Source organism: Podarcis gaigeae (assembly GCF_964106915.1).
Source record: "Podarcis gaigeae genome assembly, chromosome: 14".
Classification (NCBI taxonomy): domain Eukaryota; kingdom Metazoa; phylum Chordata; class Lepidosauria; order Squamata; family Lacertidae; genus Podarcis; species Podarcis gaigeae.
This window is the reverse complement of record NC_139690.1, coordinates 5,202,816-5,230,768: the sequence shown is the minus strand read 5'-3', so window position 1 is coordinate 5,230,768 and position 27,953 is coordinate 5,202,816. Positions and strand designations below refer to the sequence as shown.

The following is a 27,953-nucleotide window of genomic DNA, read 5'->3' as shown; positions in this document are numbered from 1 at the left end:
AGGCCAGGTAAACTGCATGGGGAAGAGAGAGGCTCACGGGACACTCTGAAATTTTATGGGATATTCTGCCAGATATAAACCTAAATCATATGTCAAATCTAAATATTTTTTTGGGGGGGAGAAATAATCAGAAGCTCCACCTAACAATGATCTTAAAACAACAATCCTTTTGATTTCATCATTCTGTGGAATACTTAATTTTTCTTCAAATATTTTATTCCCCAAAATGATAGAGATAAAAGATTATTGCTGTTTTAAAATAATTGCTAAGTACACCTTGACAAGATAGCCTATTGGATGTCCGTGGGTCTACTGAGCCTCTACCCTCCCCTTTCCAGTTCAATAGTGATTAATTTGAGGGTTGAAATGACTCTTCAAATCCCCATTACTTTTATATGTCTTTGTGCTTCGTGATGTTTTAAGTAGCCCATGGGCATTGATGGTTTTTCTTCACCTTCTAGTTCTATATCGTGAAGGAAAATCGAGGCAATGAAGGAACATGCGTTGGAGTGTCTCGTTGGCCAGTTCACGATTTTAACCATCGCACTACCTCAGACATGTGGCTGTACCGAGCATATAGTGGCAATCTCTACCATAATGGAGAGCAGACGCTGACACTGACCAGTTTTACCCAAGGGGACTTCATAACATGTGTGTTGGATATGGAAGCGAGAACTATCTCCTTTGGAAAAAATGGAGAAGTATGAATCTTCTGTTGCTTATTTAAGATATTTGTATACTGTTAAATTTTTTTAACCTGTAATGGTTTTCAAAGCAGTTCACAACAGTAAAACAACATTCAATCAGCAGTTACAAAAAAGCAGTACAGCAGACAAAACAAAGGCATAATACAAACCACCACAAAGTTCTAAGTTTTTGAACTGGAATCAAATGAAAGGGCACAATGAAACAAATCTTTCTAAATTTTGAAAGGAAGGGTAGAGAGTGTGTCAACTTGACCTCGGGGGAACACAAATTCTATAGTGTAAGTGCCACAACTGAACAGACCACGTTCTTCATCAGTGATAATGTAAACCAGCCTTTGGCAACTTAGTGCTCTCCAGATGTCGTAGATCAGCCCCAGCGTCAAGCCCCCATCAGTCCTAGCATCAAGCTGAGCTTGATAGGTGATGGTGTTCAAAATGGCTGGAGGTCACCAGGTTGGGGAAGGCTTATCTAAACTTTTAAATTGATGCTAAATGAAGCATGACCTGATGGTAATCAGTAAGGAAGTGCTCCTTGCAAAATTGGTGACTGACATAATCAGTTTGCTGTCTACTATCTCCCCCCCCCCTCCCCCCAGGAACCAAAACTGGCCTTTGAAGATGTGGATGCTGCAGAATTATACCCATGTGTGATGTTTTATAGCAGTAATCCTGGAGAAAAGGTAAGCTGGATATTTAGCAATAGTGGCGAAGATTAATATGCTGTTTTGGTAAGGGCCTATGAGTATAATATGTGGAATAAATTGAGCATTTTTAGCTCTGTGTGTGTGTGCACGCACGCGCGTACATACATACATGTTTATATGGAATTGGTCTATTTAAACAGAATTTTATGTTGCTACTGATAGATGTTCTTCAGAGTATCAGGCAGAAGTCTTTTTCAGCCCTGCTATCTGAAATTCTTTTGCCAGGGCTGAATCAGGGATTCCTTTGCATGCAAGAAGACAACACCCCCCAACACCCTCAGCCAAGCTTGTTGTAGCCCCTTTCTTCTCTCTTCCCCACTCCTGTCAGCATTTGGATACAGCAAGCTTGGCAGGTCAGGGAAAATAAAAAGCCTGGGCAGTCTTGACATCTCTCAACTTGTCCTACTGTCCTTGCTGAGCTGAGAGCACTCGCAAGTCCAACATAGGCAGGAATAGCAAATTAGGGGGAAGGTTGTATCCACAGAGCTTTCTCAATACTCCTGCGCTCTGCTCCACTTCTGCTAAGATGGAGTTCTGGGACATGATGGAAGATGAGAATTGACGTCTACAGAGAAGCACACCTTCATAACCGGCCTCCAAAACCTAAATGTCCCAGGGTGTGGTCTGAAGGCCTTTGCTGAAGCTAAGCAGATCTGGGTCTGGTCAGTGCTTGGAAACCATATGCATTCTGCCTTGGTTTCCATGATGAAAGAAGGCAGGATATAAAATTAAATAATTTGTTACGTGTTTGTAAATATTTCTATATTTTGAAATCATCTGTAACAGCATGGAAGAATCACTGAGATGTCAAAAATTGACTCACATGTGCTTGTCAATATAAATTCTTCCTCATTGCTACAACCTCTCACAAAAGCTCATAGAAGTCTGCTTTGTAGCAGACCTGCAATATTGGTGGAAATTACAAAAAATAAACCCTTTCTGATTCATTTAGAAGATTTCTAATTGCAAATAAATTTTACCAAAAACCTGAGAATCCAGCTGAGTGAATTTCCTTTTGTGTCTGTGTGCATAGGTAAAAATCTGTGACATGCAGATGCGTGGCACCCCGAGGGATTTGCTGCCAGGAGACCCCATTTGCAGCCCTGTTGCTGCCGTGCTTGCAGAGGCCACAATTCAGCTTATCCGCATCCTCCATCGAACAGACCGGTGGACACATTGCATCAATAAGAAAATGATGGAGCGGCTGCACAAGCTCAAAGCATGCCTTAAAGAGGCAGGTCAGAAACTGAAGAAAAGTCGCTCTGTTCAAAGCCGAGAGGAGAATGAAGCACGAGAGGAGAAGGAGAGCAAGGAGGAGGAGAAAGGCAGACATGGCAGTCGGCATGGGCTGGCAGATCTCTCAGAGCTCCAGCTGAAGACCTTGTGTGTGGAGGTGTGGCCAGTCCTGGCAGTGATTGGCGGAGTGGATGCTGGACTTAGAGTTGGAGGCCGCTGTGTTCACAGGCAAACTGGGCGGCATGCCACCTTGCTTGGAGTGGTCAAAGAAGGCAGCACGTCTGCCAAGGTGCAATGGGACGAAGCTGAGATTACAATCAGGTACAGTGTTTTCAGTATTGGTGTTAGACAAGGGGCCAGTTGTTAGTGCTTAGGAAATGTCACTGACTTTTAAAATGTGAGATAGTAGTTGCTAATACTAGTAGCTAGTTAAATATCAGACAGCTCAACCTGGAAATAAATTTCTTGTAACCTTTTGCTACTGTGGGTTTTAAGGCCATTGCTTTGTAACATTAGGGAGTGTTATTTATGACATTTGGACTATAAGCTAAGTAATGTCTGAACGATGGTATCAAGTGCCTTATGGCACCTTAGAGAGTAACTCATCTCTTGTGGCATCTCTTGTGCTGCTAAGTTTCTGTGAGCCCTCAGAAACCTCTGCCAGAATAGTTTTTTTGTTTAACTCTTTAAAGTGCTGCTAAGTTTTTGTTTTGCATTTTTATTTTGTGAAAATATCTAAGGGGGCATGCCACCTCCCTACTTAGTGCCAGAACCCAGTTGAGATCCCAGGGTGCTTTCATCCATTAGGAAACATTTTCCAAAACAAACGTGTCTAATATAGCAAAAACTCCCTCAGTATTTTATGATTACCTTTGTTGGGTATTTGGAATGAACTGTTTTGTCTGAAACAGCACACTCATTTTTTGTTACCTTCTGCACTGAGTATCATCTCTCCCCATTATCTGATCATAACCCTCATTCCCTCCCACCCCCACCCCCCGGTTTACATTTACTTTTTTAGACTGTCAATTCATTTAGATTTTGATTAAATATATTTTATGTCTTATTTTGCCTACATTATTTCCCGTGCTTTCCTCCTGTCTATCCCTCACTTGCTTCTTCCTGTGTCATTCTGATCTTTATTAAAGCTTCCCAACTTTTTGGTCGCCTAGTGACACGCCATTGTATAATCTGGAACCTTGCGAACCGCTGCCTTTTGATGTTGCAAGATTCCGTGGACTGACAGCCACTGTGTTGCTGGACCTCACCTTCCTGACTGGCATCCATGAAGACATGGGGAAGCAAAGCGTCAAGCGACACGAGAAGAAACACAAGCATGATGCAGAAGACAAAGGAGATGTTGACCAGAGAACAGAAGGTGACTCTGGATCAGATGCTCGGTCAGTGCCAAGCACTGAGGAGATCAAAGGCCATGGAGCTACAAGTTCAAAATCCGAAAATGAAATTGCTTCGTTTTCCTTAGAATCTGTTTCCTTGGGTGTGGAGAGCCAGCATCCAAATGCCGAAGGCAAAAGGAAGACTCATGAACATGCCTCCAAGAATCATGATGCTGTACAATCAGAAATCAGAGCAGTGCAGTTGTCTTATCTTTACCTTGGTGCTATGAAATCGCTTAGCACTCTCCTTAGTTGTAGTAAATATGCTGAATTGTTACTGATACCAAAGGTCCTGGCAGAGAGTGGCCATAATTCTGATTGTGCGAGTTCGCCCATTGTTCACGAAGATGTGGAAATGCGTGCTGCCTTGCAGTTCTTGATGCGCCATATGGTGAAACGGGCAGTCATGCGCTCACCTATCAAGAGGGCACTAGGACTGGCTGATTTGGAACGAGCACAAGCAATGATCTACAAATTAGTGGTTCACGGGCTGTTGGAGGACCAGTGTGGCAGCAAAATTAAGCAAGGTACACTTTAATTATGCAAGTGTATAGATGTTAATTTGAACATAATTACGCTGGTAGCTGGATACCCTTTTCCTAATATTTGTGCCTGTGAAAAGCCAGCAATACTGTTATGTTGTTCCTGCAGAGCCAGTATGATACTGTGTATTGTGGTGCTACACTGGTACAAGAACAGCAGTTGGTGTGCAGTGCCCTAGCCATTTGCTTTGCTTTGCTTTGCGTTAGTCAGTCTGTCTTGTTGGTCTCTGCCATAACTAAAGGTAGCTGTTATCATGCTGACCAATAGCCTTACCTTGTTCATTCACTTTCCATGTCCTTTAGCTTAATTAAAGAAAACTAAGGAGTCATTAAAAAAACCCAACAACTATAAGCTTGGCTGTTGCATTAAATGACAGCTTTCTAAAATTCTTCTAGTTAGTTCAAGATAGCAGTTACTCTTTATACTCTGGCTAACCTGCAGGAGGTGTCTGCAAACAATGACTTCACTCTTTGCACAACTTAGGAGTGGTAGGATCACATCACATGACAAAGATTTGTGGAGACAAAGCAGCTCCTGTGACCCTCCCTAGTTTCCTCCCTTGATCTCTGCTCCTCTAGAAGAGCATCAGTGTTTTAACAATAGTGTGAACTACCATAGCATGATTTGAGTGTGCTTGCACAAATAATCATACGAAATTTCCCCCTTTTACCTGTACATCACAAAGTTCTTTGGTTATTTGAATTTAATTCTATATGGTAGAGGGTGGTTCCTATTGTGCAAGGGTATATGTTTTAGATGCAGAAAACCCCATGGCATCACCACTTGTAAGGAGCTTGGGTAGTGGACCTGTGAAAGACATCTGTTTGCCTGAGAATTTGGGAGAACTGCTACTAGTCTTGAGTAGCAGTTTCAACATAAGGTATGTGGGTGGAACTAGATGTCTGGGTAAAAGTGGTTGCAACCACTTGGGGAAATGTTGCAGCTCAGTGGTAAAGCCATTTGCTTTTGGAAGCAGAGTGCCCCAGGTTCAGCCCCTGGCATCTCCAGGGGGAGGCTGGGAAAGACCCCTACATGAAACTCTAGAGAGCTGCTGCCGGTCATCATAGGCAGTACTCCTGTAGAAATGGCAGAAGGGAAGGTACTTAATGCCTTCTGCAAATTCCCCCCCCCCCCAAGCTGGTCTGGTTTTGATGCATGGTTGGGGGGGGGACGACAACTTGTGAAAATGTGTTCAGGATATGGAAAAGTGCTCACCTCCTACCCAGCAATTATCTCCTGTACTCACAGTATTGTTCCATCTTGTCCTGCCCTGAATCATTGTTTTCCCCTGAAGGCCTCTCACATGGCTGCTGTCTTCAGGCTTCTCCAGTGATGGACTGGAGATGTTTCTGTCTCCACAGAACCCATCAGTGAATGAAAGGGTGGGCCAAAGAATCCCCCTGGTCTGTGTTCTGAGCTAAGGTTGCAGTTGTCCTTTCAGCACTCATGTCTCCAGTTGAGGAGCATTTGCCTGCATTGTGCTAGAGCATGTGGGGAGTTGGCAGGGGGCACGGTGGCAATTGGCTTCACATTCTGCTTTGGAGTGTCCCAAGGATACCTTTCTGGCTACTGCTGGAATACTTGATTATCATTTACTGTTTATTCATTATTTTGGTTCCTAGACCCCTCTTCATCAGCTCATGATCCTAGGGCAGGTTACAGCAACACAATTTACATAAAAACAATTTAAAATTTAAAATAAAAATGTACAATATCATTGTACACGCCCCCCACCAAAAAGAAGTCAATTCATTTTCAGCTGGCCCCCTCTGAAAGCTTGGGCAAATAAGCATACCTTTAATTAGTGCAGAATGATGAATAATGATAGCATCAGCTCATATATTAGGAAGAAGGGTGCTCCATAAAGTTTAGGTCTGAAGGGATCGTTCCTTGTGATATGGCATGTTCTAACAGAATAAATATCAGCCACCCAACCCTTCATTCAACAATCAAAACTTTAGAACCACTTATGAGAATGTAAGGAGAGTTCTGCAGGAGAAGGCAAAGTGGCCTATTTCCCATGTTTGCTAAGATGATGCCTTCAGAAGGCCCACAGGTATTCAGTCCCAGGTGTGCTGCAGTTGCCTGTAAAAATAAGCGTATTTGTATAGCTATATTTTTATTCCAATCAGTGTCTCTACTAGATTTGATTTTTTAATGTACACAATATTTTAAACTTTTTGTAAATGCCATTGTTTTGAGTATGTGTCTGTTGTATTGTGAAATTGCTTCAAGGTGCTTTATAGGGAGCAAGTCATAAATGATTTTTTTAAAAGCTAAATGACATGGAAAAACATTAAATTGTTCTGCAGAAGTGGACCAGCAAGCAGAAGAAAACGACCAAGCTCAGCAGGCCCAGACACCTGTGACGACGAGCCCTTCAGCCTCTAGTACGACATCTTTCATGAGCAGCTCTCTAGAAGATACAACAACTGCCACCACTCCGGTGACTGATACCGAAACTGTGCCTGCCTCTGAGTCCCCTGGTGTTTTGCCTCTTAGCCTTCTTAGGTATGGTTTGACTTCTGATCTTGCTTCTCATAAACAATCCAGCCAAGTTTGTAATCATTTTGTATCTTGATCAGTTTTCTCCAAAAAATAGATTTCATTTTCTGAAAATGTTTGCAAATTGTTTAACTAGAGTAGCAAGAAGCAGTATATCTTTTTATAAAAGGCTGTTCCCTTCCTACTTTCAACAATAAAACTCTGTGTTTTTTACTTGCTGACTAATGGTGCCAGACATAATAGTGTTGAGTTGGGTTGTCAGCACTCAAAAAATAGTTTGTGCCCATTGAACCCTCAGGCTGTTTTCAAGTCTCCTTTTAAATTTGAAGGAGGCTTGTTTAGGAAGGAGAGATGGTGAGGAACGGGTCCTACTTTTGCTGACATCCATACATATCCCATTGGTGGGTTACAGCTATCACCATGTAATATTAGAAATACAGGTATTTATCTTGTTTGTTGGTATGACTTGCACTGCTATCCATTGCTTTACCATTTTTATCTATATATTTTTAAAAGGCAAATGTTCTCCAGTTACCCAACTACTACTGTACTCCCAACAAGACGTGCCCAAACGCCTCCCATATCCTCTTTGCCAACATCTCCTTCTGATGAAGTAGGCAGGAGACAATCACTGACCTCTCCTGATTCTCAGTCTGCAAGACCTGCCAATCGGACAGGTAGGTTTTGTCCATTGCCTTAGTAAGGTGTGTATATATATATATATATATAAAGGTAAAGGTAAAGGTACCCCTGCCCGTACGGGCCAGTCTTGACAGACTCTGGGGTTGTGCGCCCATCTCACTCAAGAGGCCAGGGGCCAGCGCTGTCCGGAGACACTTCCGGGTCACGTGGCCAGCGTGACAAAGCTGCATCTGGTGAGCCAGAGCTGCACACGGAAATGCCGTTTACCTTCCCGCTGGTAAGCGGTCCCTATTTATCTACTTGCACCCGGAGGTGCTTTTGAACTGCTAGGTTGGCAGGCGCTGGGACCGAGCAGCGGGAGCGCACCCCGCCGCAGGGATTCGAACCGCCGACCTTTCGATCGGCAAGTCCTAGGTGCTGAGGCTTTAACCCACAGCGCCACCTGCGTCCCATATATATATATATATATATTTGCTTTCGTAGATTTTCACGGGTACAGGAATGCAGGTTTTGGTGTCCTCGGGTGTCTTCCCGTGTAAAAGTTGGGGTGTCTAGGCGACGTTTCGACGAGGTCTCACTCGTCATCTTCAGGCTGGTGCTTTCGGCTTCTTGTTACTGGAACAGAGCGGGATCTCAATGTTTGAGTTCCTATAAATACTGTAGAGGGGGTGTGGTGTCTAGCCCAGTGTTTCCCAACCTTGTGCCTCCAGATGTTTTTGGCCTACAACTCCCATCATCCCTAGCTAGCAAGACCAGTGGTCAGGGATGATGGGAGTTGTAGGCCAAAAACATCTGGAGGCACAAGGTTGGGAAACACTGGTCTAGCCTCCAATGTTCTGGGCAGAGAGGAAGTTCCCAGGCTAGTGTGCCTTTTCTTCTTTTGTTCCTTAATTACTTGAGAGATACCTTGAGTGATTTCTTGAGTGATATCCTGAGTACCACTTAGGTGGGTCATTAGGTGTGGATTAGTTGCTAAAGTCTTTGTGTCTTGACCTCTTGAACTTTGTGAAGAGTTTTCCTGAGAAGATGGCTGTATTGCACTTAGTTGTGCTTTGGCTTGGCTTCGTGTATAGGGGCGAGCTGTGGTTTTGTGGCTTATGTCAGCCAGATCTGTGTAGGGATTGCAGGGGGGTGCAGCATCCGGAGGTGCCACCATGGATTGGCTACTGGATGGTGTCAGTAATTCATCTGTGGAGAGGGTCTGGGTTTGGGTCTGGTGTGGTTGATTGGTGTTGGCGTTCTGTGTGCCTCTGGATCTGGTGTCAGTTTTTGTGGGGAGGGCTAATTTCCAGATGTCTGGCAAGCGGGATGTGTCGTCACGCTTGTTCATGTTGTGAGGGTGTTTCTCTATCTCGATGGCTTCCATGATTATTCTCTTGTGGTGATGTTCCGTGTTAAAGAGCAATTTGGAATCTGCAAAATTAATTTCGTGTCCTGTTTCTTTCATGTGTTGGAAAAGAGAGGAAGTTTTTTCTTCTTTTTTGACGGCATTCTTGTGTTCTGCGATACGTGCATTTATTCGTCTGTTTGTTTGTCCAATGTACGTGGCTGGGCAGACTTTGCAGGGTATTTCATAGATCCCTTGGTTTTCCAACTGGATTTTATCCTTGGGGTTTCTGAGGATATTGGCTATTTTTTGGTTGGTGCAAAAGTATTTATAGGAACTCAAACATTGAGATCCCGCTCTGTTCCAGTAACAAGAAGCCGAAAGCACCAGCCTGAAGATGACGAGTGAGACCTCGTCGAAACGTCGCCTAGACACCCCAACTTTTACACGGGAAGACACCCGAGGACACCAAAACCTGCATTCCTGTACCCGTGAAAATCTACGAAAGCATATATATATATATAGCAACTATAGCAACTCAGTTTTGTTCTCTCCATATCCGTACTGAAATTTGTGTGATTACTATCACTGTATGTACCCTCAGCTGGTCAAGGCGTCAATGCCAGGGAATACTAATGGTTTAACCTCTTAATACTAAAACATTCATTGGCAGATATGTGGAAGATATTACTACCCCCCCCCTTTTGTAGTAACAAAAAGATGTAACTGAACTTTGTACAATTATGTACAAGACTAAGCATATTAGGAAAAAATGCATACAAATATGTATGTGTTTGGGGAAATGCAGCCAAAATAAATGATTTTGAAATTTTGTAGCCTGACTGACTAAGTTGCAGGATGAATTATGAAGGAGATGGTGCTGATTTGCCAATCGCTCTTTTTCCGCAATCCACAGCTTTGTCGGACCCAAGCAGCCGCCTTTCAACTTCCCCTCCTCCACCAGCTATTGCTGTGCCCTTGTTAGAAATGGGCTTCTCCCTACGGCAGATTGCGAAAGCAATGGAAGCCACAGGTAATCCTTCTGCTGTCAAGGAATATGCTTTGTCAGAGAGAGAGAGAGGGAGAGAGAGCATGTGTGAGAGTGAGCACAAGTAACAAGCCAGTTAGGCTCTGAAGTGTCATAGCTTTCTTTTTCATTAAAGGGTTTGCTCTTTGTTGTCAAATATTAGTCTGTAAAGTGTAATGGGGACAAGCACTCCCTTGAAGTTGCTCAAGGAATAAGAGCCCAGGATCAAATAGTAGAAGGTCCTGAACAACCACCCACCAAAAGTTTTTGGTTTCTTCGGATTTCCAAGCACACTCAAGCTTTTCTCTGCAGTTGTAAGAAGGAGGGACTGCCCTTTAAAAGAGGTGAAGGCAAGATGCTCTGGATGTTGGCTGTTGCATCAGCTATCAAGCTGCATGTAACAAAACTTTGGAAAGAGTTTCTGTCATGAACTTTTTGAATTCTTATCCATTTCTAACCGGGCATTCCTGTTTTCATAACTGGGTGTCATTTCATAAGATTTTTCTTTCTTAGGTGCAAGAGGAGAAGCAGATGCTCAAAACATTACAGTCTTAGCAATGTGGATGATAGAGCATCCTGGGAATGAGGAAGACGAAGACCCTCAGTCAGAAGAAACAGCCGATTCCCTCCATGGCACTGTAGTTTCTGGGGGCAGCGGGAAGTCAAGTGATCAATGTTACTTGCAGTCTCCCGGTGACATCCCTTCAGCTGATGCCACTGAAATGGAGGAAGGTTTTAGTGAAAGGTAAAATGTTGGTTTCTTCAGGTCTCAAACCTTAGTGGGACTGTAAGTATTAGTTTTCCCCACAATGGTACTCCCCAGCGCAAAACTATTTGAGTTATTCATTTTGTATACCACCCTTTATCCATAGATCTCAGGGTGACTGACAACATAAAATTACATGATAAAAAATAGAACACAAGCAAACCAATAATTGTCCCTCCCACAACACATTTAAAAGGGCATCAAATGTCAATCAGCCAAAGGCCTGGTTGAAGAACATTTTCACCTGGTGCCTAAAGATGTATAATAAAGCCGCCAGCCAGATCTCCCTGGGGGGGGGGAGCATGGGGAGCCAGAAAAGCCCATTCTCATGCTGCCACCTTCCAGACGTCTCATGGAACAGGCACAGGAAGAAGTGCTTCAGAGGATGATCTCAGGGTCCAGGTAGGTTCATATGGAGAGAGGTGGTCTTTGAGGTATTGTAATCCTGAGCTGCTTAAGGCTTTATATGTCAAAACTAGCACTTTGAATTGGGCCCAGAAACTATTTGGCAGCCAGTTCATTCAGTCCAGGATTGGTGTAATATGCTCAAACCATGTTGCCCCGGTGAGCAGCCTAGCCGCCAAATTCTGCACCAGCTGCCATTTCTGAACTGTCTTCAGAGGTACCCCTACATATAACGCATTGCAGTAATCTAACCTAGAGGTTACCAAAGCATAGACAACAAAAGTTAGGCTATCCCTGTGCAGATAGGGGCACAGCTAGGCCACCAGTCAAAGCTAATAGAAGGCACTCCGCATCAGTGAGGCCTCCTGAGCCTCAAGTGACAGCAAAGGACCCACTCCTTCAAGAGCAGGCAACTTCCCAGCCATCTGGTCTAGGGAACCACCCACTAACAGTGCTTCTAGATTGAGCTTCACTTTGTTGGCTCTCATCCATGTTTACTATTAAAATATGCAATATGGTTATTTTTAAAATATGCATTAGTTTTTTAAAATCAGTCTATCTTAGATGGGATTAGAGAAACCCATGGAGGCCAGGCCTGTTAACCAATGGTTCAGTGCAGTGTTGCCCAATCAGGTTTCTCCAGCTGTTTGGAACTACAAGCCTCGTCAGCCACAGCCAGCTCAGGCTTGTTGACTGCTGTGAGAAATAGAGTGGTGACTAGCTCAGCAGGGCTCTTCTGTTCTCAAATATTTTCTGAAAAATCTGTCTTAAGAGGCAAGACACAAAAAGCATTATATGTCTCTTCCCTACATAAGAACCCCAGAAACCTGTCGCTTGAGAGAGAGAGATCAGTCAAGTGCTGTTCTAACATGTGCCTAACTTATACTTACTCTCCACAAGCATAATGACACCAAGTTGTTTATTACAAGAAAGAAAGCATATGGAGATCAATTTTCACAGTAGAAGAACTAATGCATTCACATTCCTGATCTAAATAAAGACCCTAATCTGTGGTAAAGCAAAAGTGACTGAGCGTATTATGAGTTATACATTCAGAAGTTAGAAATAAAAGCAGAGCTATACATTTCTCCAGTTCTAGTTAGAGCAGTCCTACAATGGAGCAAATAACTGGCGATTGGGACCTAATTTAGTAGAAATCAAGGCCTCTATGCTTTATGAGAGTTAGGCTATCTACAACAAGCGCTTAGGCAATATAAACATTACCCCCTTCTTGGTCCGATGTCCAATCTGGATTAATGTTAATGAATACTTGACACATTTCAATATTTCTAAACTTTTTGTACATTTCAGCCATGATAGTATGGAACACGTAGAAAATGCAGCATCTGGAAGTGGACCCACCTCAAGGGGTCGGTCAGCAGTGACCAGGAGGCACAAATTTGACTTAGCTGCTCGGACGCTGCTAGCCCGTGCTGGTAGGTTTCTGAAAATATTTTTCAACACCCTTTTCTTTTCATCCCTGCTGAAGAGGGCATGTACTCTGTAGCACAGAACTTTAAATGTGTTCTGCTAGCCTTGTATGTGTCAGTGTGTATGTTAACATTTTCATATGTGTGTGTATAATAGAGCAGTTTCTAATCTTGTCAGAATGGTGTAGTTAAGAAACAGAACCCAGAGTGGGACTTGCATAGAAATGATGAAGATTTTTGGTGGCTGATAAGTTTCGTGTGACAATGTCAATTGAGGTGCCATCAACCCAAACTGTTGGGGCTAGGGAAGGAAGCCCTGCTTTTGGAGTCGGGGGACCAAGTATAGTCCTTATATTTGCCCCTGCTTCCCCATGTAAGTGAATGACATCTATTCTTTGGGGCCTGGTGGTGCTGATGTTGGCCAGTGAATGAGAGTAGCACAGTGTGTCTCACTTTGAAGAGTGAATGACATCTCTCCTAAGAGGTCCTGCAGGTTAAGTGTCCTTATCCATCACAGCACCCATTTTGCTAAGTTGCAGCTTTGACCGTAGCTAGCACGTACTGCTACTACTAACCCGCAAAACAAACTGTGTGCTTGTTTTCTCTCTCTGTGATTTAAGCGGGATTGTACCGCTCTGTACAGGCGCACAGGAATCAGAGCCGGAGAGAAGGGATCTCCTTGCCACAAGACCCTGGAGCGTTGTATGACTTCAACTTGGATGAGGAGTTAGAAATTGACTTGGATGATGAAGCCATGGAAGCCATGTTTGGGCAGGATCTTGCCAGTGATAATGACATTCTAGGAATGTGGATCCCGGAGGTATTGGATTGGCCTACCTGGGTGTGTGTGATTGCAGCTGGGGCTGCTTTGCTTATTACTTGCTTTCTAGGAAATGAAATAACATTATGCATTACCTATTAACATTATTGCTGCTAACCCTTATTTGGATGGTTCCAGGCTCTTAACAGCACAAGTGAATATCGTCATGTAGTTCTCATTGGTACATTTCATGTGAAACAGTTTCTCTTTACTTTGACTGCTTTCCCATTTGCCAGCTGTCTTTTCTGCTAATTAAGTCACTTGACATTTTAAAGGAAAAACAGGCAAGCTGTAAAAAAGTTTCTTAGACAGTTGCATGATTTCATTCATCAGAGATGATGAGTGGCTAATATTCCCCTAAATCAGGGGTAGGGAAACTCTGGCCTGTAGGCCCAAGTAGCACCCCTGCCCCCAGGCAGGCCATTTTGGCCATGCACACCTAGCCCACACCTGATGTCATGTTTGATGTCATCTGTGGGGCGGGTGAAGTCATGGCTGGGACAAATTGGGGCTTGAAGTCATCCAAACACGGCCAAAAATCAGCCTCAAAGAGCAGCCCCAAACATCAGCTGGAATTATCTACATTGGAACAGTACATTTCTTTCTTTTTTTTTTAAATAATAATTATCCAACCTGGTATGCTCCAGGTGGTTTGGACTACAGCTCCCCCTGAACTCATCCAGCGTGGTTACCCTTAACAACTGGAGGCCAGCATTGGGGAAGGCTGTTGTAGAACTTTTATTTTGAACAGAATGACGGCTATGCAAGAGCTCTCCAGTGTGAGAGAAATTCATTGAAGATTGTACCTTGTTTAATGCTTTGGGAATATGCTAAATTGCTTCTAGTTACAATATCCTGTATAGTTTCGATGCAACAGTGCTTCTCAGATTGAGATGATCATTGTGCGCTTTGATGTTTTCACAGCAGTGTTCATATATGTTTTGCTGCCTCTTCAAGTAAGCAGGTGTCTTTGGCTTAGCATCTTGCTGAAGGTGCTGAAAACCATAGGCTTTAAAGATGTCTAGTGCTATGCTTGAGTAGTGAAGACATAATTGCCCTTATTTTGAATTAGGATCTAACAAATGCACCCAAATTTATTGGGCTTTAGCTCAGTGGTAGAACACTTGCTTTGCATGCAGAAGGTCCCAGGTTCAATCCTTGACATACCCAGGTAGGGTGGGAAGAGACCTCCTGCCTGAATCCCTAAAAAGCCACTGCCAGTCAGTGTAGACAATACTGAGCTAGATGGACTAGGGGGTCTGACTTTCTCTGTTCTGGTGCTCTCTGATCACTTTCAAGGAAAAGTAAATAGTTGCAGTAGTGTCTGTAGACTGATGAGGCTTTTGAGCCAATCTGCACATTAAACAGAATGAGGTGGCAAACTAGGCTGCCTCAAATTTCAGGGAGCTGGCCTCAGGTATTTGAACGCTCTATGCTTATAGTAAATTAGTTCATCAGGAAGAAAGATGCTAAGCTTTTCTTCCTTGTGAGTTAATTTACTAAGTGAAGGAAGCTTTTTATGGACCACCCTTCCCCCAGAAATATGACCTTGCAGTTGTAGTGATACAGTCCAGAATTCTACCACCATCTACATCCTCATTTTGCCTAAATGTATTGAGCAGTTCTTACTTTAGGATTTTCCTTTCAATTGCAAGAGCTAGGGAAAAAAGTATTTTTCCTGCTAATATCAGGGTGAATTTGTTTGTTCAATAAAACCAGCAAGCCTTCCTGTTTTCTCCCCCCACTTTTTCTTTAAGAGTTCCTCATAAAATAAACTGAAAGCAAACCAATTTGTAAAACCTATTTGCACAGTTTTGCAAAGTATGCAGAGCATGTGAATTAAGCATCTGTAGGCCATTTTTTAAAACTCAAGAAACTTGGGGTTTATAGGCAGAAAATTAGACTCTTGATTTTTAGACTTTGACTGAACTTTTGGCATGAATTTTTCTTTGACCCTGTCAAAGAAAGGTTCATGCCATTAGGCGCCAATAAAGTATGAACTGCTAACTTTAATATATTTGAAGTTGTTCACCTACAGCTGCCTTTGCCAGCCTAGTGCCCTCTAGCTTTTTTGGTCCACAACTTCCATCATCCCTGACTATTGGCCATCCTGGCTGGGACTTATTGGAGTTGTAATCCAAAATATCTGAAGGGCACCTATGCAAAGGTTGACCTATGACAATCCACTGTATTTCCAGGGGTTTTTTAATTGCTTCCATAATAAGCTGCAACTGAGAACTGCTGAGTCAGCTGTGGTTATGACAGTCCATTAAAATACAATAGAAATACTAGATTTTTCTGTGTGTACATGATTATAACTGCATGATTACACTGTGCAGCATGTTTGTGAATCTGAAGACAGAGAAGAAGTGGTAGTATGTGAGTTGTGTGAATCCAGCGTTGTCAGCTTCAATCAACACATGAAAAGAAACCACCCTGGCTGTGGGCGCAGCGCAAACCGGCAGGGCTACCGCAGCAATGGCTCCTATGTGGATGGATGGTTTGGTGGCGAATGTGGAAGTGGGAATCCCTATTACCTCTTGTGTGGCAGCTGCCGAGAAAAATACTTGACCTTGAAGAGCAAGTCTAAGACATCTTCCTCGGAAAGGTACCAAAGACTGTGTAGCCTGTGATGCCCTTTGCTGGAAAAAAGAAAGAAAGGAAAGGAAAAAGGAAGCACTTATCATAAAAGAGCTGAACTTCATGAGCCAATATGGTACAGTAACTAGAGTGTTGGGTTGGATACTGAAAGCTTGGTTTAAAATCCTTGCATGGCCAGAAAGCTCCATTGGGTAGCCTTGGGCAAGTCAAGTCTCATCTAACCCCTGTCACAGGGTCCCCCTGACATCATTAGAAGGCTACAGCTCAGAAGCAGAGCATATCCTCTGAATGGCAAAGGTGCTGGGTCCAATCCCCAGCAACCCTAGTGTGAGACCTTCAAAAGCCGCTGCCAGTCAGAGTAGACTGTATTGGTCTACACTGACTAATAGTCCAATATTGTTTACAAATTGTCTAAGACCTTGGATAGCTGCTGCCAAAAAGAATAGGATTGTTGTTGGACTCAAACTCCCATCAGCCCCAGTCAGCATAATGGAGAATGATGGAAGTTGTAATCCAGCAACATCTGGAGGAGATAGCATCTCACCATTGCTAGAGCAGAGATGGAGAAATATTTTTGAACTCCAAATCCCTTTGGCCCCTGTCAGCATGGCTGATGGTCTGGAATGATCAGAACTGGAGTCCAGAACATCTGGAGGGCCATGAATTTTCTGTCCAGAAGTAGAGACTATTCAGCTAGGTGGGGCCAGTGGTTTGACTTGATAGAAGGGTGCCTCCATATGGAGGAAGGTTAGAAATACACAAGCTTCAAAACTTATTGGCAGTCCTGTTTGTTCCAGACTTTCAAATGTGGGCTGCTGATGAAGTCCTGTGTAACTTCTTTGCATGAGGGAGAAGAATAAAATTGTCACATTTTAAAATAATTTATGAAATCAAATATTACACTGTTAAGATAATGTTTTCAAAATCAGCATTTCAATCTGATGCTTTATACAGAGTTTGGGTTTCAATGCCTGACACAAAATCACATACAGACTCTCAGTTCTTTGGCCCAGCTATTTCTTGGAACTTGGAACTGGTAGTGTCAGAAGATTCTGGAGTGCATCTCAAAAGATATTGTGGTGCATCTTTGATAAGACTGTTGAAAATTTGAAGAGGAATCTATATTTCATCAAAATGATTGTTTCTTCCCAGACAAGTTAGCTATAATTCAATTTTCACAAACCTGGGGTTGGGAGCCTCTGACCTTCCAGATGTTGACCAGCTCCCATCAGCCCCAGCTAGCCAACAACACCTGGAAGGCCACATGTTCCTCACCCCTTTCTTAATATTATTTATTCATTTAGTTCAGAAAAGTTATTAATCACTTGATTTTTTTGAAAGAGAAAACACTCAAAGCCTTTTACAAAAAAACAACAACAACAAGAAAATCAAGAAAAGACTACAATACTTTAAAAAAAGAAAAAGATGGGGTGTTCGATTTAACAGCAGATTGTTGTGTTCTCTTTTTGGTGCAGATATAAAGGACAGGCACCCGACCTGATAGGCAAGCAAGACAGTGTCTATGAAGGTACTTCTTTATGTAGGTCTTTTCAGATGACACCAGTGCATAGTTCAAGTTTTGCTTTAAAATACTATACCTAACTGCAATTTACTTCTCTCATGCTAGAAGACTGGGACATGTTGGATGTTGACGAGGATGAAAAGCTGACGGGTGAAGAGGAATTTGAACTGTTGGCTGGACCCCTTGGGTTGAATGATCGTCGTATTGTACCTGAGCCTGTTCAGTTCCCGGATAGTGATCCACTGGGAGCCTCAGTTGCCATGGTCACAGCCACCAATAGTATGGAGGAAACACTGATGCAAATAGGTAAACTTTACATAGAGAAATAATTGCCTTGCACTGTTTTTTCTTTGTCATTATCCTGAACATACTCACTGTGAAATTGCAGCCAAATTAATTGGCTTCATCTGTTTTTAGGTGGTGGTACTATTGCTTTGGAATAGATGTTTTTTCATAGCTTTCTCCTGTGTTATCAAAAGCTAGGAAAACTTCAAAACCACTTATTCCCATCTCCCTCCCCCCATTAAGGAGCTGCAAGTAACGGGAGTGAGAGAGGGTTTTGAACTGCCCAGCATTAACCTCAGCATGAGAGATGACCCATTGTGTTTATTTTGTGCAGTTTCTGTCACTTGAGTCCTTGGGGAAAGTGCAGGTTAACCTTCTGAATTCACACTTGCAACTGCCGTCACTTTTAAAAAACATTTAAACATTGATGAGTTAACTTTTTATTTAAAATGTTCAAGGTGACTTGCAAAACATAGAATTATTTGGGTATAATTTTGCACATGCTGCAATGCTTCCTTTTCTTCTCACTCCTTGAATTCAAGGTTGCCATGGCTCCATAGAAAAAAGTTCTTCTGGCAGAATTACTCTGGGAGAACAAGCTGCTGCTCTGGTAAATCCACACGACCGTGTTATGGCTTTAAGAAGGGTGACGGCGGCAGCTCAAGTCCTCTTGGCAAGAACAATGGTCATGAGAGCCCTCTCACTCCTTTCTGTCAGGTTTGTCAAGCTCTAGCGGACCTGATTTGAACAATGACCCTGTGATTGTTAGCTTGTGGTGTTATCTGAGACAAAATCCAAAGCAAAATAGAAACTAAGCAACTTTTGAATATGATAAAAAAGTCTGCTAGATAACACAAGGAGAGTAGGGCTAATTCCCATCTTGGTGCAAGCTTTCCAAAGTAGCCACGTGTTAATTTCAAAGCAAGTTTTCCCTCTCTAGATAATTCCTTTTCTTTACTAACAAGAAAAAATTCTGAACACTGGCAATCTCTCCATGCCTCAGGGATACCTAGCATGGTACCACCCAAATGTTGTGAACTATAACTCCTATTATCCCTGACAATTTGCCAAGCTGACTGGGGCTGATGAAAGTTGTTGTCCTAAACATCTTGAAAGTGCCACATTGGCCACCCCTCATATTGCTCTATCCAGTGGTCCAAATGTGGGGACACTCTCCATTCACAGTCTATTGAAACAAAGGAAAATTTGACCAGGGGGCAGGGCTACTAGGAGGCACCTCCCACTTCTAGGGCTCATGTTCTCCTGCATCCGCAGCAAACAGATGTGGATTGCCAGTGTCCTTTCCTTCCTTTCCCTGGTCCTGAGTGCAGACATAATGATGGTATGCTGCTCTGACACTGACTTTCTGAGGACTGACTTAATATTCTCCTTGACAGAAAAACAGTAACCTGTACTCTTTATCCTATACTCGGTTTAGAGACATAGGGGCTGCTTTGTACTGTGTCAAATCAACTCGCTCAATATTGTGTACCCTGACTAGCAGCAGCTCTCCAGGGTTTGAGGCAGGGAACATTTCTAGCCCAACCTGTAGGTTGATTCTCTACCACTGAGCTGCAGTCCTTTGGGTTTTTTTATAACCACTACAATGTATAATATATGCCTTGAAATGTGAATGCTGTGTTTGTGTGGGGTGTCAGTAGGCAGAAAAAACTTACCTTTTTTTCCTCAACAGTGGGTCTAGTTGCAGTCTTGCAGCTGGGCTTGAGTCCTTGGGTTTAACCGATATCCGAACCTTGGTCCGACTGATGTGCCTGGCTGCAGCAGGGAGAGCAGGCCTCTCCACAAGTCCCTGTACTGTATCCGGTTCCTCCGAGAGATCTCGAGGAGTGCATAGCAAAATGAGCAAGCCCATTTCCTGCTTGGCCTATCTGAGCACAGCTGTTGGTTGTTTAGCTTCAAATACCCCAAGTGCTGCAAAACTGCTGGTTCAACTGTGTACCCAGGTAGGATCAACCATCCTTCTGCTCTGGGTTTTTATTTTCTGGTACTAAATCTATTATTGCTGAAGTTATCCCAAGAAATGGCATATAATAATTGCTTTTTAAAAAAGAAAATATCTGAAATATTGTGTATTTCCAAGGGAAATGGGGTTTAGGAGATTTGGTGCAAGGCATAGAAGTAGGGGGACGCAGGTGGCGCTGTGGGTTAAAGCCTCAGCGCCTAGGACTTGCCGATCGAAAGGTCGGCGGTTCGAATCCCTGCGGCGGGGTGCGCTCTCGCTGCTCGGTCCCAGCGCCTGCCAACCTAGCAGTTCGAAAGCACCTCCGGGTGCAAGTAGATAAATAGGGACCGCTTACCAGCGGGAAGGTAAACGGCGTTTCCGTGTGCAGCTCTGGCTCGCCAGAGCAGCGATGTCACGCTGGCCACGTGACCCGGAAGTGTCTCCGGACAGCGCTGGCCCCTGGCCTCTTAAGTGAGATGGGCGCACAACCCCAGAGTCTGTCAAGACTGGCCCGTACGGGCAGGGGTACCTTTACCTTTACCTTTATAGAAGTGAGTAATCCTATTTTGGTATATTACCATACCCAGTTTCTCCCGCTCCTCTGACTTTGGCATTGAGTGCTGTTGTTATAAAACTTTGAGCAAGTTGGCTTAGTTTTCATGCAGTGGGCAATGTACATAGACTAACCATTATGTCACATTAATAGTGATAACTAACATGCAGTATGTTAGATAACCAACATACTTAACAATAACCTCATAACACCAGACAAAATGAGAATTTTGAAAATGGGCATCTGGTATAAAAGGAGCATGGTGTGCTTATGCATTGCAGAGTGACTACTTTTAAATTGAACATTATTTGAATCACAAAGTCCATAATACCTTTAAACTCTGGAACCAATAAGGTAATGAACAATCTTGCTTTCTGTGACAGTGAAGTATATGGCTGGAGAGCATGTGCCACAGGGCTTAGTCCCCCCCCCCCCAAACATTTGAGGTCACTTCTCTTAACTTTGAAATTTCATCCAGTCTAGTTCTCCTCCAAAGATAAACATGGAAGAGCAATCCATTGCTGTATTCACACATAACAGTAAGACTTACTGGCTAATTGTGGTTTATCTGGAACAGGCCTTGTAGTGGTGCATTCTGCCTGATTGCTTCCACATTACTCCTGCTCTGCTGTGAGTGGGATAAACACACCTGGAAGCCTTGTTTTCCCACTGTATCTAAAGCAAGGGATATGGTTGGTTTCTTCCTAACCACTGATGAACAGCCACCAGCAATGTGATCAGGCAACATGTATCAACACACTACTCATTGCAGGTAAACCAGGTCTGACTTGTTGCATGTGAATGCTGACATGTAAATACTCCCCCCCCCACTTTGTCCCTAAATCAACACTGTTAATGGCCTTTGGCCTAATATGTAGCAATAGCGTCTCCTTAATAGACACAGCTTAATAACTAGAATTATATCTACCTTTTAGGCGTCTGCATTTATTTGAAAAAATCTGTACAGTGGAAATGGTGTGTATAATTTAAAATACTTATATTGGTTATTACAGTGTTTTGTTCATTTCTCGTTTTTTAGAACTTGATTTCCGCAGCAACTGGTGTCAATTTGACTACAGTGGATGATCCAGTGCAACGAAAATTCCTGCCAAGCTTTCTGCGAGGAATAGCAGAAGAGAATAAGCTTGTAACATCACCCAACTTTATTGTGACTCAAGCGTTAGTAGCCTTGTTGGCAGACAAGGGGGCCAAACTGAGGCCAAATTATGATAAAACAGAAGTTGAAAAGAAAGGTATTTATTCTTAACAGGGCATCATTTTAAGTACAGGCACCAGAAATGAGAGCTCCCTAGTGTTTCTCACCATTTCATGGGTAGACAAAGGTTGAGAATATTTTTTGGTTTTTGTATTATGGCATTTGCTTTCCTCTGTTGTTGTTGGCTGCTTTGCCTTTCCTTTTTGGAAGGAAAAGTAAGCTACAGCCACATGAAATGAAACATTCTTGACCTATTGAAATGAGTGGTAAAATGGCTATGGACTTATTTTCTAAAACTTTAAAAATCAGTAAGTTGGACCCAGAGTTAAGCATGCATAACTAAAACCTGCCTTCCCAAACTCCTCACCATAGAACCCTGCCTCTTGGAAAATTCGCATAAAGGGCGGAGGACCCTATTAAGAGAAGTGAGCTGTTGTGCTGCAGTGGTGGGGTCTCCAAAAAATGGCAGAGGCACCTTAAGCAATTGGCAGTGTTGTACCTGCTCTGGCTGTATTTGGGTCCTGCAAATCTGGTCATTGCATCTCAAAAGGGATATTCTACAGCCATGGAGTGGCAACCAAAATGGTTGGGGATTGGAACAACTCCTATGAGGGAAGGTTATGTTGGGGGATTTTCAGTTTAGGAAAACTTAGATTCTCATACTGTTAGAATCCAGGACAGGCAGAAGGAATTCCTTCTTCAAAAAGTGCACAGTTAAAGTGTGGAATTTGCATCCTCAAGCTGTAGTGATGCAGCTTGGATGGCTTTAAAAGTGGTTTAGACAAATTCAGGGAGGAGAAGGCTATCAATGGTTGCTAGTTACGATGCTTGTGTATTACTTCCATGCCTCTTGTGGGGGGACAACGCTGGAAGGAGAAAGTTTATTGTCCTCATAGCCTGCTTGTAGGCTGCCCATAAGAATGGTCATTGTGGGAAAGGGGATATTGGACTAGAAAGGCCTTGGGCCTGGTTAAGCAGGTCTCTTCCAGTGCAAAATTGCCATTGCAATTCAACATGGTGTTGAGCACTCTGTGCTCTAACATACTAAGAGAAATGTTTTAAAGGGGAGTGTGTATGGTGTTGAATGCGCTCTAGCAACGTTCTTGGGGAAACAGGTGGAGAAGGCATACCAGTTTTGTGCTGAGTGAAGGAGTGGGGATACATGAAAACTTGAGTTTTTTTCAGCTCCTTGGAGATTTCAGATGTGTGGGCTGGGTCCTCCTTCCATTCTTGTTTTGTGGGTAATAATGTTCAACCTTATCTGTTCTTGTCACTCATCCGGACATCATCTCATTGTTTTGTCTAAGCAGGTATAATTGCCCATTTGTATGCCCATCCTTCCTATGATCCTTCTACTGTAGGCCCTCTGGAGCTGGCTAATGCACTAGCAGCTTGCTGCCTTTCTTCAAGGTTGTCCTCGCAACATAGGCAGTGGGCTGCTCAGCAGCTTGTCCGAACTCTTGCAGCTCAAGATCGAGATAATCAAACCAGCCCTCAGACCCTTGCAGATATGGGTGGGGATCTGCGCAAATGCTCCTTCATCAAGCTGGAGGCTCACCAGAACAGGGTAATAATCCTTTCAGAATATCTACATCACTGTTTTTTAAATGGCATTTCTCCAAGAGGTGCTTGTTAAACTACTGTCTTGTGCAGTAAGCATGGGACTTGTTCTCATGGCACAGCTGTAGATTAGTACAGCGGAGCTCCCATCGGCCCCAGCATCATATGGCCATTGCTGGCTGGGGGCTGATGGGAGTTGTAGTCTGAAACATCTGGAGGCTGACAAAGGCTGCATTAGAGAATTGCATGTTACTTGTATTTTGACGTACAAACGTTTAAATGCTTGCCTTGTAACTTCACAATTATTGTTGTTTGCTGTAGGTAATGACATGTGTTTGGTGCAACAAAAAAGGGCTATTAGCAACAAGTGGCAATGATGGAACAATTCGGGTGTGGAATGTTACGAAGAAGCAGTACTCATTGCAACAAACATGTGTGTTCAACAAATTGTAAGTGATCCTTTGAGATTTTAGATTCAGTCAGCTTAATGTGCCAGCTTTGTAGGTAAAATATTAGCTAGGAGAGTTATCGAGGGCCTATTCAAATGCATATTTTGTAAATTCAATTTTCTACATGCTTAATGCAACTTCATTTCCTCTATCCCATTTTATTAATCTATATTAATACTATTGCTTGCTAAACATGAGTTGTGTGTGTTCTTTTAATGGCAGCCATTTTGCTTTGATTTCCCGTAATGCTTATATACATTGTAACCATGACAAACAGCCTTTTTCAGATGCATTCAAGTTTGCCTTCTGATTCCCAAAGGTATGGGATATTCCTTGCAACCAGCTTCTCCCCTGCACTTACAGAAATGTATTTACAAAGTCCTTGGTCCAGGATACCTTAAGGACTGCTCATATCTCTGCCTGATCACTCATAGCTTGGATGCACAGCTCATATCCACAAGGGACAATGTAACCAATATTGTGGGCCCAGCTCAGTAAAGCTCCCTCCCAGCTGAGTTCAGATAGCACTCCTCCCTGTGGAACTTAACAGTGCCTACTGAAGATATTTTTATTTTATTTTATTTTATTTATTTTATTTTATTTTTTATTTTATGTCTAGTCTTAACTGATTTTATTTTTATTGTATTTTTAAGCCATACTGTACACTGCCTAGAGACTAAGGTGTTAAGTCGCGCATAGAACCATAGAATTGTAGTGTTGGAAGGGACACTGATGGTCATCTAGTCCAACCCCCTGCAATGCAGGAATCATACATAAGAGGTGGCCATCCAACCTCTGCTTAAAAACCTCCAAAGAAGGAGAGTCCACTACTTCTCATGGGAGTCTGTTCCACTGTTGAACAGTTCTTACTGTCAGAAAGTTTGTACTGATTAAAGCATTGACATCCCATTTTTATTCTTTTTAGCTATGTTAAGAATTGGATGTGGGTGCTGCAGGATGTATGGTGATCAATGTGTAACAGCTTAGAAAAGTACTCATATCTTGCATCATGTCCAAGTGTTGCAAAGGAGCCTCAGTGAAGCTGTGTTTCTTGGGAAAGCTGCTGCTAGCTACAGGAAACAGTGTAATAGTCACAGTGACAGTGCATGAGGGTCCCTATGCAAGAGTGATTGTAAAACAGGGAAACTGGCTTGGCTTTATCACAGACTGAAGCTCCTGGAGCCTTAATAACAGGATGCAAGCTTGGAACAGTATTTATATCTCAGTTTGGGAAGTGATGACTGTACTTGCCTTAGGATTTATTGAATACCCTACCACGCCATAAAATAGCCCATAGGCAAGTGATAGGGCATTCCCACCAGTCCCAACCAGGGCTTTTTTCAGCTGGAGCTCACTGGAACTCAGTTCTGGCACCTCTCAGGTGGGTTCTGGCAACTTCCAGGTAGGCTCCATTGCCATTCTAAGAGAACAAGGAAGGTGTTCATAGTGAGTTCCAGCACCTCTTTTTCTAGAAAAATAGTCCCAAGCAACATAACCAGTGGTCAGGTATGATGGGAGCTGCAGCCTGACAAAATATGTACAAGTTTATTGTCCCTAAACCATAAGTTTATTATCCCTGCCGTAGCTGTTACAATACATGGGTTTAGGTTTTGCAAGAATAATAGTGTCTGGAGTGGAGCTTCATTTATACCCTTTCCAAAATGATTTTGCTGTTAAGGTATGATCAAAGCTGGACCAATGATTGAGAGCCACTTAATTGTATGGCTTACATAGAGTGATCTGCTTGAGAAACTGACTTGTTTCAAATATGCCTTACCTTCTACGTTCCTCTAACTGAAAGCTAAAATTATATTGCAGGGAAGGGGACGAAGAGGAGAACTTGGGGTCACCCAGCGATCCTAGCTTATCACTTGCCTGTTGGAGTGTCAGTGGCAAGTACCTGGCTGGAGCCCTGGAGAAGATGGTGAACATATGGCAAGTTAATGGTATGAGCCACACAAAATTGAATGTTGCATACCTGCCATCAGAAGGAGCCATCCTCATTGCGATGGGTAGAATGTAACTTGATTATAGAACTGGCCTGATACATTTTTCTGCCAGAGTGGAACAGCAAATGGAATAAAACAAAGGTGCATATTACCCAAAGCTGAACAAGTTGTTATGGTGCCCGGGGGCTGAAATCCCATAAGCACCTCTTCTTTGGGAATAGAAATACAATCATAAATATAAAAGTAGTAGTGACATCCAAAGTGAGCTGCCTGAGGCAACCACCCCCTTCTGTCTAATGGTAGGGCTGGTCCTGCTTGATCACATAGTGGCAAGAGTAGTTTGTCTTTAAAAGCAAAGTAATAATTCTGTGTACTTTTTGGGCCAATAATACCAGGTGTGTAGCACCACTTGCTATCTGATTAATTTAGGTATCTAGCGCATGATTAATAGGTATCGTTCATTTAAAAATCCAAATAATTTTAAACTTCCCCTGCATCCATGGGCCACTTTACACTTTGCACTTTTGAATGTTTAGATATCTAAGATTTTGAAGTCTTATTAAAAAAAGCTGGGATTGGCAGCAGCTTCTTCTTCAGCGAAAGTGGTTTTTAAAATTAACCTTTTATCAGGAAGAATTTTACAGAAAAAAGTGTTCTCTCCACTCTTGAGGTTGCAAAGCACAACACTTGCTCTCCTCTCTATTTAAATCTCCCTTTGTGTAGAGATTTTCAAAAGGGATACATGACAAATCTGAAGACTCATGAATTGTGCAGGCTGTTTATGTTAGCCAGATTTAATATGTTTCCCTCGATGATAGAGGAAGATATTTAGCTCTCCCAGAATCAGAGCGTCTCTGCACATGTAGTAAACAGGAACCTGATACTTTGGAGCATATTTTCTTTTCTTGTGATTTTGGCATTTATGCCTGAAGACAATTATTAGAGGCCTTACAACTCAACAGCCTCAATTCTATGCTACCCATGGTTCAGGACCTGCTCTCAGACAGGAATGATCAAATTACTTTAAGAGTGGCTGAATATTTGAGTGCTGTCCTTGTAGAAAGACTGGGCCATTATAAAGAGATTTAGTGGTTCTTAATTCATTGGTGATGTGGTAGTGTTGTATTGTATTATTTATGCAAATTGATTTTCTCTGGAGTTAAAGATCTGACTGGGACAAACCTTGTTATGTTGAGCTCGTATTTTGCACAATTTGTATACGGTGTCTGTTTGATAATGTGTGGTTTGCTATGCCAAGTAAAGGATTTTAAATAAAATTAACCTTTGCTTGGAACAGCAGCTGAGAGAAAGAGGATAAATAACTGAAGATGGGTTCACATTTGGGTTGAAACATGCTGGAACTTCTGTTGGGCTCATCTGGGGTGGGGGCAAACCTTCAAGACACCTGCAGGGGGAAGCTTTTGGGATTCCCAGCCACAAGTATCCTCAACCAGCAGCAAACTAAAGTCTGTCCTCCTGCTGTGTAAAAGAGCCTTTGAATGGGCTATCTGATAGCTTGTACAATCACAGGTTAAAATTACCAGAGGGCTTTGGCAGTGCCTAGCTGGGGAGAATGCTACAGAAGTGACAGTGCTTGGATGTGTTTTCATCTTTTGGGATTATGGAAATCAGTGGGTATTAAAATATAGAGAAAAATTAGGTGCATGTTACTTTCTTAGGAGGAAAAGGACTCTTGGATGTTCAGCCACATTGGGTGTCTGCTCTAGCATGGCCAGAAGAAGGACCAGCTGCAACATGGACAGGAGAAGCTCCAGAATCACTCCTTGTAGGTCGCATGGATGGATCTCTTGGACTTATTGAAGTTTTAGATGTTTCTGCTATGCACAGAATTGAATTGGAACACTGCTACAGAAAGGATGGTAAGTAGCTGCTGCTGATATGTTGTAAGGTGGTTTTTTTAAAAAAAAAAATGTTGCGTTTTAAAGCTTAGAATGCTTTGGAAGGCTTGTCTTGACAGTTAATCACAAGCTTCAGTTAACCTTCAGTTAAAACCATAATCTGCATGGTTTTATGCCAGCTAGTGGTTATGCCAGCTAGTGTTTTGGAATAATCTGATTTGTGGTTAACTCTGATTTGCATTGGTGCCCTTTTCAAGGTTAATGCTGGGAAGGATGAGTTGCTTACGATAGGCGCAAGGGATAGAGCACATGTCCTCAAGGCCAGTTGCTGTTCTGAAAATCATGACTTGCAAGGAGCCAGCCTGAACTTGATCTCTGTTTCTCACTCGTGTCATTCATGAAGGCCACGCCTGATGGATTTATGTTTTTTAATGCCCTATGGTGTGCAATATGCTCAGCTCTGAACATTTATGACTGCCTATTAAAG

At 42.8% G+C, this 27,953-nt stretch overlaps 1 protein-coding gene across 50 annotated transcripts in view; it reads left to right on the top strand.

Annotated features, from left to right (window-relative positions):
* HERC1 (HECT and RLD domain containing E3 ubiquitin protein ligase family member 1) overlaps positions 1-27,953 on the top strand; it is a 112,328-nt gene that overhangs the window by 58,958 nt on the left and 25,417 nt on the right. For 6 of the 50 annotated variants that reach the window (XM_083712311.1, XM_083712309.1, XM_083712307.1 and 3 more), the window contains 20 exons: positions 462-701; positions 1,304-1,387; positions 2,445-2,968; positions 3,796-4,571; positions 6,900-7,098; positions 7,609-7,769; positions 9,978-10,094; positions 10,602-10,833; positions 12,571-12,695; positions 13,310-13,509; positions 15,849-16,117; positions 17,586-17,638; positions 17,738-17,938; positions 18,460-18,634; positions 19,611-19,881; positions 21,473-21,686; positions 23,011-23,216; positions 23,531-23,658; positions 25,477-25,604; positions 27,287-27,487. In XM_083712311.1, the coding sequence (XP_083568437.1) occupies positions 462-701; positions 1,304-1,387; positions 2,445-2,968; positions 3,796-4,571; positions 6,900-7,098; positions 7,609-7,769; positions 9,978-10,094; positions 10,602-10,833; positions 12,571-12,695; positions 13,310-13,509; positions 15,849-16,117; positions 17,586-17,638; positions 17,738-17,938; positions 18,460-18,634; positions 19,611-19,881; positions 21,473-21,686; positions 23,011-23,216; positions 23,531-23,658; positions 25,477-25,604; positions 27,287-27,487 (4,504 nt within the window). Of the gene's footprint in view, positions 1-461; positions 702-1,303; positions 1,388-2,444; positions 2,969-3,795; positions 4,572-6,899; positions 7,099-7,608; positions 7,770-9,977; positions 10,095-10,601; positions 10,834-12,570; positions 12,696-13,309; positions 13,531-15,848; positions 16,118-17,585; positions 17,651-17,737; positions 17,939-18,459; positions 18,635-19,610; positions 19,882-21,472; positions 21,687-22,956; positions 23,217-23,530; positions 23,659-25,476; positions 25,605-27,286; positions 27,488-27,953 lie in introns of all 50 variants that reach the window. The other 44 variants (XM_083712312.1, XM_083712301.1, XM_083712291.1 and 41 more) reach the window with 21 other exon arrangements.